This window comes from Dendronephthya gigantea, unplaced genomic scaffold, assembly GCF_004324835.1.
Source record: "Dendronephthya gigantea isolate DGI-Jeju-01 unplaced genomic scaffold, DenGig_1.0 000001F, whole genome shotgun sequence".
In the NCBI taxonomy this organism is placed as follows: Eukaryota; Metazoa; Cnidaria; class Anthozoa; order Malacalcyonacea; family Nephtheidae; genus Dendronephthya; species Dendronephthya gigantea.
The window spans coordinates 5,180,535-5,194,883 of NW_021163011.1; the positions used below are offsets into that span (position 1 = coordinate 5,180,535).

Consider the following 14,349-nt stretch of genomic DNA (forward strand, 5'->3'; position numbering starts at 1 on the left):
TTATGATGATATGAAAATTCCTGACCTTTCTTGACCTGCTGGAATGCTCGCATGAGATTACGGGCGGGTATTCATGGATACTTTAATTAATGCGATTGTTAACCGCCATATGTTGATGTGATGAAATTTCATCACTGCAGTAAACGTGTGAAAAAGTTTTTTTATGCATTTTCTGTTTATCCAGTGCATGTGAAACGACCGAACGATGTACTAAAGTAGTCACTAAGTCCACTTTCTGTAAATCGTCGTTGCTAAATAAACCAATTTTACCAATATAGTGATAGTTACCATTACTAGTATTGATATGTCACTATCCGAGGGCGTCTGATCAGCTGTGTGACGTTACCTGAAGAGTTTTTGTTGAAAAGCTGCATAATCTTGGATTGATAAGCTGTTTGTGGTTTATGGTATTTATGTCAAAATCAAGCCGGTCAAAACTAAATTTTTTAACAACTTTCAGTTGATCACATTAAGAATGTGAAATTATGAAATATTTGCAGTTTGCGTGGTCGGATGTGACGTCATTTTACTGATCTGATTCCTGAATTAATTGCGGCATAGCCATAACATTTTTCAGATCGCCTTTTTTGAAAATATAATAGTGTTGGACATTTTATTAGTCAATAGCCGAAAAGTGGCAATACCTACATACCGAAACAGTGACTGCAAATCCAGCTTAAAAATGCATTAAATGGGATTTTTCAGCTCTAACAGAGACGCCCCAATACTAATAATTGCCAATATTTAGTCTTCAATACTGGAGAAAAGTTTTTTAAAACGTTTTGGCATCACCCTTGTAATACGAACATTAGCTGCTTCCTAGAAGCTTCTTTTGACCCATCATGTAACCATTGTCTTTTCAAATAGCTGTTGTGAATCACCCATATCGATCCGCGTGTAGTCTCTTTTAGGTCGGAAGTTGCTACTCTTTCTCATTGAAATTATTTATCATAATTTATTCACACGTGTATTATTGTAGGTTGATTGTATATGCAGCCCTTCAGTACAAAAATCATGAAAGAATGAATTGATTCTATCATAATAGGTCCTTTTGCTTTAGAAATTTAGATATTCTTTCCGTGTACATTTCTCTATTATCCGTAACGCATGAAAGAATATAATCTTATTTGTGATTTTAAAAAAAATTAACAATATAACAATAGATGAACTCCCTCGAAGCTCAGGCAGTTGTTCTCATCAAAAAAGAATCATGTGTGAAGTATATGTGTCATTTCTCTAAACACCAGACACAATTACACCACCGACACATAGTTTACTGTCTGGTGAATATGACAGTTTAATAAGTATTCTAATAGTCTGGATGTCACCAGGCAGGGAAGTGTTATAATTGCTGCAATTACCTCTTTTTGAGGGTTGAGAATTGGAATTTGATGTTGGGACCATACATGCATAGTATTACTGACATTTCATATTATTACTTTGATATATGTATTGCCTATTTTATTTCATTTTCATATTTTTTTACAGATTTGGAAATTGTTTGAATACCAATAGCATTAATCACTGACTCACTTTAACTAGTTGGTGTCGGATATATCTACTTATATATATCCATGCATTCATGAATTATACAACCAGAAACATCAACAATCATTGTTTATGAGTTGTAACTGAATAGTTCGGCCAAATGGATCGAATTCTAGAAATTTTTACATCTACAATTTTCACAGCGTACAGATTGACGCGATATATCACGCGTAGATGATAATAAAATTGAGGGATTCCGCTGTAGTCAAGAACGTGGGCGACCCTAGCTTTTTCCAGCCGTGAATGAGTATTATCAAATTAACATTTTGCCTCAATCATTAATACAAAACATTTTAAAGAGATAATAAGTCAACAAGCTATGGTCGAGGTGAGAGACACGACTACTGATAATGCAGCTTCATGCCTTCATCTAGTAGCTCGTTTATTTTTAATTTTATGTGCTTGCGCAATATTTTCGGGAAAGATTGACGCAATGCCGGCTAGACTGTAGCGAAACTGCTGTCATACAGATTTTTCTAATATATCAATACCAGCTTATGATGTATACATGTAGATCCGCGCGTGCTTGGAGGAATGTACATTTGCACTCAAAATCAGATTTGCAATATAATTAGTGTTGCAATGAAAATGATTGGCTTTATTATTGCAAACTGGTGCTATATAATTACGATTCTTAGAAATCCTTGTTTATACATCATTTGATATTGTATTGTTTAGAAGTGCATTACATCAATGATGTAGTGCATTAATTACATCAAATGAATGAAACCTTCAGAATACGAACTAAGTCTATGCGCATAATACGCGGATTAAGATTATCGCGCAAGTCTGTGACTGCTGAGTGCAACTCAATTATACTTTTTTTTTTCAAATCAGTGTCAGCAGGTTCAAAGCAACTTCAGTTTACGAAACATATTTTATAGACAAATGATAACAGAAGCATGCATGTGATGTACCCCGCTTTTGGCAGTAGCCAGATAATTTATCATAGTCATAGATTTCAGTTACAGAAAAATCACCGGTTTCTGATGTAATTTGTGTTATACACATGCATGACATTTAGAAATATTCGGCTCATTTTTAATGCTGTATCAGGTTTTATATATCGGCTTTGCATCACAGTATTCATCAATGGTTGCATGTGTCATAGTTATGCATCATAGACACAGACACGCTAACTCGCGGTTATGCAGTTCGAAAGCAAAATCTGCCCAGTCAATCAAATTTCGTACATATTTGTGTTGCGAATCGATGTTAAAAACAATTCCAGTAACAATGCTTGAAGCACTGGCAAGCGAATGACGTGTGTTCGTGACGACCCGCACGCGCTGTGATTATTGCATGTTTCATTTTCATGCAACTGTGCTTGTGGTGAAGTTTTCGTAAGAAGCCAAAATTTTGACATTTTCAGGTAGCACTTATGCAATCATTTGCATGTTCTCGCTAGTTCATGTAGCTTCATGTTGGCACGTTCCCTTCAATTTTCTTTATCCCATTTGTTTCCGGTGTAGCTCGTCAAACTGAGTATTTAAGTAGTTTAAAGTCTTGCAAACTGAGAACAAAATATTAAAACTTTCAAATATAAACAAAATATATTGTCATACCTTTACCGATCTAACCTCTGCTGGGTCTTCCTGACTGTTTGAAAACAATACCAGCAGGAGGCCGCAAAAAAGGAATGCAGCTAGTATACTTATACAGATAATTTTATTCACATAAGCCATTTCTTAGAGTGGATTGTCAACTTTATATTGATATCTTATGTATTCCTCATCCAATCTTAATGTGTGCAATTTTATTTTGTTGGTAATCGTACTTTTGTATCGTTTATGGAGCGTATACTGTTTCGTTTTGTATAAACACATAACACGAGCACATACGGTTAATATCATGAAAACCTGTTGTGTTATAAAATTATTTTCATCAGTATTTCTCACACTTTCATTTTGTTTAACAAGAAGTTGGGAGGACTTACGAGGTAATTGCTTTTAAGGGGCGGCTTGCAGGTGTTACCAATGCAACAAAATGAAACTGAGATTGAAATAATAAGAGTTTGTGTTTAATTTTCATCTCTGGCTATGCGTCAAACTCGAAACAATACCTTATAAAATATCTGTCAATGTCTTTTATATTTCTATAGAATTTTATATTGTTAGTAATGGCCTAATGGGTATCTTAGTATTTTGATATACTTATAAGAACAACAGAAGGTTGAGTTAAAGACAATGATTTAATTTAGGGATTTTGAGAGTTAGATCATATCGAAGCGGCAATGTCTTCGAACTGATGACACCAGCCATTAACAATAAACGATTTCCCTTTTCATCTTTCCTCGGCAGCTGTCAATATATACTTTGCATGCTGTAGAGATCAAACAAACGTTCTGTCTTTCACCTTAAAGAATATCTTAAAAAGGATGAAGCCATGCGACCATGATCATTATAATGAATACCTGGGATGGGAGGGATGGATTGTCTACAAAATCCGTGGAGTGCATGTGTAACCCTATACCAGCATATACGAGCCGTACTAATTCTGAGCTACATATCAAATGATTGCAAGATGTGGCAAAATATAAAACTTAGCATCGATTTTAATGTGTACGGTGTTTACACGGTGTTAATTTATGATTATAAGCTGAACACAAAGGAACTTAGCGAAACAAACGTGCTATATGTTCGTATATTAAGCAGACCTTACCTGATTGGTTAAGAGTATTCCTGGCGCTTTCTGAGTGGGTGGCGCTTGAGTATTAACACGATATAGTTGTATTGGAATTGTCATCGCGAACAACATCATCAGTAATTAGTGGCGTTCAATCTAAGAGGCAGACGGTCGAAATATTTTATGTGTTGTTTATGGTGGAAAATATCTGACTAACAGCTAGATTTTGTTATTCAAAAAGATTAATTATATTGTACATGATCAAACTTGAAGTTAACCTTCATTAAAGGAACAGCTGGATATTTCACAGCAACGCTATACATATAACCTTTCAAACTCGGCTGCCGATAGAATGGCCAAGATTATTATGTTGCTGTTTTCTTTCTTTACGTTGGCTCTGACTGGATTGACTTCACCGCGTGTTGTAACAAGTATTGAAGTTACTCCTTCATGTCAGGTATTGCAGACAAAACAGGAGTTGGGTAATTTAACTGTTAGCCGAGTATTTGTATCAGGTAAGTTATATTTGCGTTGTCTCAGTCTCACACGAGGTCTCTCGGAAAACGCGTGTTCTGTAAAGCAAATTATGTTTTAATACTACGATAGGAATATATACTCGTCTGATTATGTCGACCTCCCTCTAGTTGTCGGGTAACAGGGAATATTAATCAGAGGAAGCCGACATTGGTCTCAGCCACTCATTCTTTTTCTGTACAGATCACAATCTTTCAGTTTGTGCAAACAATGATACAACGTGCTGTACTCCAGATATGGAACTACGACTTCACACGCTCAGTCAAAGCAATATACGAAATATACAAATAGCAAAAACTGACTTAATCAGGAAAATATTTAGTAAAGGTGTGATAAAATTCAGAGGTGAGTGCCAAGTTTTGTTTCTTTGTTTTGATATTTTTTGAGTCAGGCCTGGAGCTGTGTATCTACAGTATACCCACTAAATATTGTTTATATGTCAGGACTTCCCGACAAAATGAACTTTGATTCCCGTTAATACCAGTGGTACTGTTGATTCAATTATAAATGGTGTTTTCGCAAACCACAGGGAATTAACGAGCTTGCCAGTGACTTTTGGTCCTACGCAGCGACAAGCAACATTCACGCAGGTTATAGGACACATCAGTGAATTGTTTACTTTGTCTGACTATGGTTTTGTCGGAAATACCTTAGATTGACTTCCATTTAGATGCAGTCTTAATCTTATTTTACTTTCATTTTTTGGCAAAGATTATCATGAAGCGCGTTAATTAGGTCCTTGCTCACGCTATACGTCAATTTTACTCGACCGCGAATTCAATCATGTTAAAGCGAGTAAAACGAGTAAAGTTATCCGCGAATTCTTAATCCTCACTCCTCTCCATCGCCATCAGCTCTGTCAGAACCAAGAATATGAACGACGTATATGAATAAATAAAATCCGCAACTATATATAATTATAATCTTTCTGCGACCGCTTGCCTTCAGTACATGGTCATCAAGCCAAAATGTTTGCACATGTCTGCGCTGGATATTTTACTTTCATTTACATCGATTAATTTTAAGCCTTGTGTTGGTGTAGTTAATGCTTTTTCCATTGTAACTTAGGGTAGCAAATATCTCTCTTTCAATAGTACAAAGTTTCTTCATTCATGCATACCAAAGGCGTAATGTTTTTAAGTAAACTTAGCAGTCAGGTGAAACAAATGTTTTGTCTCTCAATCAAATCAATGGAGTCAATCAGTGGACTTGAACTCTAAAGAATCTCTCTTATCTTTAGTTACTTAATAACAGAATTTTCTTGATCAGTCGCTATGACACATACATGTACATTGTTTAAGCGCCTGGGATTCTTTTAATATATTTAATGAGCAAATGACTACTGTAAAAAGGCATTAATGCATGCTCCGAAGTCAGCCATTTTTAACACAACTAATTCGTACGCGATTGATTGATTACATGTGTGTTAATGCTACATATTAAAATAGTGCTGACTTAAGACAAAGAAACCTACTCTGTTGTACCTCATTTATACCCATTGAGATCAGGTATATACCATTCATTATTTTGTTTTCGATGGAGTTAGTCATGGACGCATTGATATAACAGATCATTATTTCAGGATTCTGTGATCTTTCTTATTTTGTAACGTTTAATACACTAGCTTAAACTTTGCGAAATCCCTATGCTTTAAAACGCTATTACACAAGTGCTTATAATTGCCAAATGCAATGAACATAGCTGCGTGATTTTATTATCAGACTTTTATGCATGCAGGGCCTTCTAAAGAAACGCCATCACTAAAAGCGTCCTGCTTTTATGAGAAATGAAATTTGAAATCAGCGAGGCGCAATACCTGCTGGTTTTCAAAGCGTCAATTCACTGAATAATTTTTATACGAATAACTGTAGATTTTGCCTTTTTTATGTTTATAATCTTTTCAATATTAAGTTGTATGAAGATCTTCAACCAACTAAGACTAAGTTGCTATATTAATCTTAATCTGTTTGACAATCAGTCAAGGTATGTGTGATAAATGGATTATATATTATGGAGGTGCGTTTCTTTATCATTATTATCATGACTCTTTTCAATATATGATCATGAAATTACGTTACGGTACTTTCTTTTTTATATTCCATATCGATTTTTTGGTTTAATCTACGTATCAATGTTTAATCTGAAGAAAAAAAGAAAGTCCGCGCGCATATTGACTATAGCACATGCTTCGATACCATTGCACATTCCAATGAAGTTCCATATTAATACAAACATATGCCCGAACTGGAATTTTATTTACCAATGGTAAATTACCAAGTAGTCCTTTGCGAAGCTGAGGGCAGTGACTTTGCTTTATAAGCTTTATAATTTCATTTGAGCGAAGGGTTTTTATTTTCAATATAGGTATACAAATGATTTTAGTAATTTTTTCACTGTCACAATAATCATATTGCAGTGTCAGTAGCATTAACGTCAGTTTCAAGGTTTTATCATTATACGCAGAGAAATTACTAAATTTCATCCAAAATTTGCGATCGAGAGCGGCATAAACAAGCCATCATCAGCAGCCGTATATTACAGTAATTGCATTTCAATCTTGGGATAGTTTAGGTTTCATATATTAAAATTCAACGCTTTTTTTCTATATGTTGAGGATGATAGGAAGAAAGACAATATGTGACTCAAAAACGTCACTGTATTGTGTGAAATAACCTTCCTTAACATTTCCTTAAAGCGAAAGATCTTTTGAAATTTGAAATATATATTGTGAATGGCTTGATTGGCCAACTGTTGTGTACATATGGTAAATTTGACCTTTTTCGTTTAATCTGTTTGTCGGGGAAATAATCTCATCATCCACTGTCACGTTTTGAACCATACAAGAACAGGATTGATTATATTAATGAAACACCCACCCTTTAGATCTATTAATACATAATTTACCAATTGAAAAAATCAAATTTAATTGGCTACAAGCTAAGTTTGTTTATTTTATTGTTTTCACTTTCCGTTTGTTTATTGAATCATTCATATACGCTTTCGAATTAATTCCGTCGTCTGTAACTAATGACGCAGACGTATTAGGGTTGTCGTTGGTGAATTATCACTAGAAAATGCCTGCACTTTCATTGCCGTGAAGACCTTACCGATTATACCTTTTTAGATTAGACTTTGGTTTACTGATTATAAGATTATAAAGATCTTTCCGGTGGTCAACTTCACTCTAGGAGCACTTAAAAAGGAATGTATTTCACGTTTTTTTTCCCTCGGGTTATTTTCTGGAAAAAAAGCTTCTTGAAAAAGATCTATTCTCATGCACACAGTGCATGAGAATATTTTTTCTTTCATTTTGAAAACAAATGACAAAGACGATCAGAGACTATAAGACGTCGAACGTTGTTTCCTTATTGATGCATTGATTTCCACCATGTGGGTTAAGTAAAACTTAAAAACTGTACCATTTAAGCTGGTTCTAGATTGAAAGAAATGACGTTGACAACGTAATTACCGAAAACGTATTCCACTCACATGCTTTTTTCCAAACAAATCCATTTCTTCATAATCTTAGGTTAAATAACAGTGATTTTCAACCCTAATGAACATGAGTGACAAGGCCATTGGGAAAATGCATTGAATTTTTTTGGAAGATGCTATTTAATATGCATTTACCAGAATATTTCTATTCGTTTTAGTTGTAAAACAATTTTTTCAAACATTCAACCCATATAAAGCCATCGCCGTACTACTTCAGTCTTACTGTTGTTTAATTTAAGAAACAAATGTTTCATTGCCTTTAGTGATTGCACGTGATTTTAATTACGCTTAGTGAAATCAATCACGAAAGATGCAGGAGGGTGATAATAATGCTACAATATCTTTAATCATTACTTGGTATGTTGATTACAAAGCCTATTGAACTGGGAATTAGCAATAACGCTTAACTATGGCATTAGACAGTCCATTGTCTCTTCATATAACTACGTTTAATCCTCTATTCGTCTGTTGATGGTTATTTTGGGTTAATCTTTGTTTGCGCGAGCAGTTTGGAAAGTCATCTTAAGCGTAAGCACAATAAATACATGAGTGTAGGTAGTGTAAATATTGAGATCGGGGACAATAATCAATTAAACTTTGTCTGTATATTTCAACCAATTCAAACATTGTCTGAATTTCAATACAAGCTTGTGACTCGCGACTATCCAAATATATATGCATATACAGTTAATTCATATGGTTATATTGAATTTCTAGATCTGTAGACTGTACTGTTCACAAAAATTCCACCAAATGACATGTGTGGTTCCTAAATCAAACAATCTTATCCTAAATATCTTATCTTCAATACATCCTGCAAAATGATGATAGAATTTTTCGTAAGCTGATCTCAGATTGTGAGCCAAATATGTGGCAAACTGAAACCCCTATGCATTTGAGTTTAAGTTTTCTCTTTTTCTGCATTAACGAAGCCGTCGCCTTATGAAATCGCTCGAATAAATCTATAATTGTGAGTGTTTCGGTGCAACTAGGTTGACTTGCTTTGTTTTAATTGAAATTTTCAGCGTGGATTATTTCTGTGCGACTGGCACAGAGATTGATGTAGTGTGCTAGGGTATTCGTTCACTTGGTTATATAGGTGTCCAAATGATTATGAACTATATGCCTTCATCACAAGTTTCTTTTGGCTATACTTCAACTACTTTACATTCACAAAAAATACGAAATGCGACAGACGAGTTACGCGAAATATGTAGGCAAAATGCCAGACGGCTGAACAAAAAATGAGATTCTAGACTCAAAGCTTACGTACATTGCGGAACGAGTGGAAGATCTCAATCACTTCGTATAGCTATAGCATTACGATCGTCCCACTCAACTGAGAGATTGATAGTTTGAAAGCTTTACGTCCAATTTTGCCTTTGATTGCATAATCATGAAAAGCACCTTTCCGGTTGATCAATGACACAGTAATTGTTATTGTCAATAAGCTTTTAGAATCAAGGCGAAAAACATGAACCAATTCTCGACCACTCATGCAAAAGCTTATATACGCACACTCAAACTGATTGAGTGTGTTTACGTTGTCGTTGAATGAAAAGATTTACGGTATAAGAATTCAAAATCAAACCTTCATTCGAGTGGAAATACCATCATGGCATCGATTGAGATATTCCACTCAATAACTTTGAATGTTAGTGAACCTTTATGATAAAGACAGACAACGATAAACAACACTTTCAAAACATTTAGAACATCATCTCAGCAAAGAGTAAACACGCCCAGATTAAAAAGTTTGATATTGTATAGTCACCGAGTGACATATTTGGTGATATCACATTCTTATGTATCCACGCTGTGACGTATAGAAGATCTTAACAAGAAGATCTTAACTAGATCTTTGGGACGATTAGTGCAGTGATAACAGATATTATACAATAGCTTATTTATGAACTATACTTCCCCCAACATATACTCATACCATTCGGGCATGGCTCAGTAGTACATGTATTCCCAACAACACTGAACTACAGTCAGCGTTGTATAATTTCCACTGAGCTGTGGGAAAAAAGGCAAAAAAAATGAGATTAAAGTGGGAAATCTGGAAGCCCTGATTGTCAATACGAGAAACCCCCCAGTTTATCGAAAAAAGCCTATAACTATAATCACATTTCCTTAGTCGTTTGGAATTCCTGAAATATTTTACATCTAAAATACTCTCCTTTTTTTCATCACATGAGTTCTTGGTGAAAGATAGTCTTCCTTTAAAGACTTTCAGAGATATTGCAGCCCTGGTCATTTTCCTGTTTTTTTTTATATATTTTGATTATATTTCACGTATATACATAATTTGTAATTGTATTTTGCCATCCGATGATAGTTTTCTGTTTTCTATATACCTCGTCCACATATCTGTCTTTCTACTTTAGGGTGCGTTGATAAGGTAGTGTTTGTTTAGCAATTTAAAATCCAATTTATATTTTTAGACTATTTTGAGGGTCGTATTGACTCATCAGATCGAGCATTGGACGAGAAATTCACAAGACGTTATAGAAAAGTATACGCAAATAATTCTCATGTAACCAAGTCATTCTACAACAGATTACGGAAACACTATAGGAATGGTGAATCTAAAATATCTGACATTGTGGATGATTTTTTTAAAGAAGTACTGAAAAGAATGTATTTGTTTACACAAGGTGGCACTTCAGAAATTGATGTAAACTGTATTCCGTTGACCTACGACAGCATACAGCCATTTGGTGTGATTCCAAGACGGATAATTCCTCGACTAGAAAGGTCTATTACCGCAGCTAGAACATTGATTCATAGTTTACATCTTGGGAAACAAGTTGTTACAAAACTTAGTGACGATATATGGTTTTCTAATGAATGTTGGAAGTCGATTACAAAAATGAGTCAATGTTCACTTTGTGCTGGTTACAGCAATCTTAGGCCGTGTGCTGGACATTGCATTGATGTTTTTACCCAATGTTTCTCTGCATTAAATGAGATGGAACATGTCTGGGATGAATATCTATCCGTTTTAGATGATCTTAGCTATAAACTTACAACAGAATATGATTTCGATGCAGTCACAGGAGAGTTACCTTCTGATATATCTCAAGGAATAGGAAACTGTCAAGATTCACTTGGAGAGATTATATCTAAGGTTTGTATAACAGATCCAAAATAGGACAATACGCTTTTCGCTCCTACATTTTTGCAGCGGCAGGAATGTTATTTATCTGGTGTATATAAAACGCTATCCAGTCTTCGCACAACCTCCAACTATAGTTGCATGAACGCATGTTCCCTGGTTCCGGAACATTCATTTTATATGTCACTGATACCTCGCTGCATGATGACAGACTTTTTTTTTCCCTCACTCTCTTATTAATATGACCTGATTGCTTGTAGGCTAATTCATAATGGTGCATTTAGATTGACAAATTCTGCAATAAGGGCAAAAAGAAGCAGCAAACTAGAGCGGTAATAATATCAAATGATGATTTCTTCTTGGAGAGGAATGGCAGAGTAGAAAGAAGCGATTATGATTCCGGAAAGGAATTAAGATCAACATTTAGGTATGATTCTAGTGATGCTCTTTCCACTGTAACGTCAAAACAGTATGCATTCTAGTATGCATTTGTTACAACGTGCATACTTGTTAATGTTTAAATTTAATGTTCCCACCCCGGTATATTCGCTCCTTCATTGTCTGTGAAATAATATACACTTAATGTATGCTCCAGAGAAATAGTGAGTTTTGTTTTCCCAAGAGTCATTGAGAGGGAAACACTCACCGAGGGAAACAAAACTCACTATTTCCCGAGGTAGTGTACATTAAGTGCTTTGTTATATAGGAACAAAAACATACATGTTACACAAGAATTTCATTTCAAAAAAACACTTCGTTATGACAGTGTGCAGGCAACATTTTTTCACTTGTTCCCCTGGCGGGAAACATTGCATTTATTTAAGTCATTTATTTAAGTCATGTGATTACGAATGAACCAATCACATTTAAAATACACAGCACCTATATAACAACAAATGCTTGTTTGCAAACATGTGCCAGCGAGTTTTTCCCTATATAATGAGAAGCAGTCAAACCACGTGAGGGGAATTCTCATCATACCACTCCTCCTTGTATGCTCAACTTAAGCAATGTAATGTAGTTTTTTGTTACACTCATGCCTGTCAACTGAAATCATGGAATTCCTTCATTGCAAACAACTAAACAACTCAGGGACCTATATGACATGGTCTGCATGTCTAAATCTCTGACTGCATGACGCCCTTCTAAAGCCGTTAACTTAAATAATTTTATTTTTTTATTTTAGTCCCTTTAGATTGATGAACACATATCGAAGACATTTTAATCAACTGAGAAAATTTTGGGCAAGGCTTCCAACTGCCATGTGTGATGAAACAGTAGTTGCCACCAATTCTACAGCCTATTGTTGGAACGGTTTTAAGATCGTGAAGTAAGTGAAGACCTGAGAGAATGCTAAATGCTAAATAAGCAATTATATAAATGACATTTAAATTTTACATCCATGTTGTCAAAGGGCATAGGTATCGATTATTGAAGGGTACCCAAATCTTGGCTACCCGCGGCCAAGGCTATCCAAAAAAAGGTACCCGAATCATGGCTACCCACTGCCTTTTTCCTGTCTATAGCATGCCATTAATATAGATGCCAAAACACTATAGATGATCCCTACGTAACTAGTTATGGAGATATCTATCGTTTCAGTGTAACTGAAATATTACATAATGGCACGGGATAGTTATCGAATATTCTTTTTTCTTATTGTTGCATTAATCTTTTTTGTGTCACAACTTTATAGCACACTTTATTGTAGTGCAACCATTCGGGTGAGTCCCTTCCAAAAATAAAGTTTCTTTTATGTTTTTGGTTATTGAATTGTATCATACATCTTTAGCAATACTGAATCTGTTCAGCAACGCAATGTAAACGGGACTGATCAAAATGGCCAAAATGACATCACAATTACCTCCTTGATAAGTCAGCTCAAGACAATGATAAAGAAAATGAAGGCAGCTGTTGAAGGAACAACTGTAATTCACTCAATAATTGAAGAATATAGTGGGAGTGGGCAAGGTAGCGGGAGCGGATCTGGGGATGATGGTAATTATGTTGATATGGATGGTGAGGATAAGGGTAACGAAGATTCAACTTCAATAAATGATATATTAGATGCAGAAAATGAAACTCCAGAAGACAACAGTGTGGATAAACCCATGATACGGGTAGCATCTCCTGCTTTAGAAACGAGAGAATCTGGAATTGGAAGCGCAAGTTGTCTCCCTATATCTTTTCTGTTGTTAATTACATCACTTTTCATTCAGCTCATATAGAATTACAGCTAGAAATACAGCTAGAACTCTTTGCAGGATATTCATTTCACGTTTCGATTAATATACTGTCTTTTTGGGAGCTTTCATTATTTGTTTGGCTCACCCCTACAACTAGTCCTGCATCACACTTGGCAATTTCTGGTTTGAGGTGTCGAAGAAGGAGCTTACCTGATGGAGAAAGGCTGGTAAGCAATGCGACGTAGGAATTAAATTTTGTAAATTTATTATGTCGGGAGGCCAGGAAAGAAAGTTATCGGGACCGCCTACTCTGCGGTTCCTATTGCTGTAAGATGATCTCTTGAGTACGAATGTCGTGTGTTGTTAAATCAATGTTAATGTGAACATTTCTTTTGAATTTAAAAAATCTTCCTCATGCCCACAGTGGTACGTAAAAACAAGACATGTATTATGCACCATTGCCAATGACGATCAATGACAACATTGTTCCCAGGGTATTCCTCGTTTGAGCTTTATTATTTTAAAATGCACTTAAGTAGATAGGGGCGTAACTATGGAACGATAATTTGGACGGGTTTGTTTTGTAAGCTATTGCACTTACAAAAGAAATCCGTCGGGCAGAACTGGATATATGAATATTGACCCCCCCCCAATTATCGTTCGAGTTACGTCACTGGAAGTAGAGTATATTGGTATTAGGGATTTTAGAACACATGGTCATAATGGTGGAAAGAATACTTTTTACTAAATATCTTTACTAAAATAAAAATTGTATATATTATGTAATCATAATAAATGTATCACGATTTTAATATTATTTTCTTTGCTTCTCACTTAAAA

General features: G+C 35.2%; 1 protein-coding gene across 1 annotated transcript; it reads left to right on the forward strand.

Moving 5' to 3' along the window:
• The first annotated feature begins 4,496 nt into the window (after nt 1–4,496).
• LOC114528191 (glypican-6-like) lies at nt 4,497–14,330 on the forward strand. The gene is made up of 6 exons (XM_028549807.1): nt 4,497–4,688; nt 4,891–5,052; nt 10,650–11,335; nt 11,608–11,750; nt 12,510–12,653; nt 13,116–14,330. Exons 1-6 carry the CDS (start codon nt 4,526–4,528, stop codon nt 13,549–13,551), a joined length of 1,734 nt encoding a protein of 577 aa, XP_028405608.1. The 5' UTR covers nt 4,497–4,525; the 3' UTR covers nt 13,552–14,330.
• The last annotated feature ends 19 nt before the right edge of the window (nt 14,331–14,349 follow it).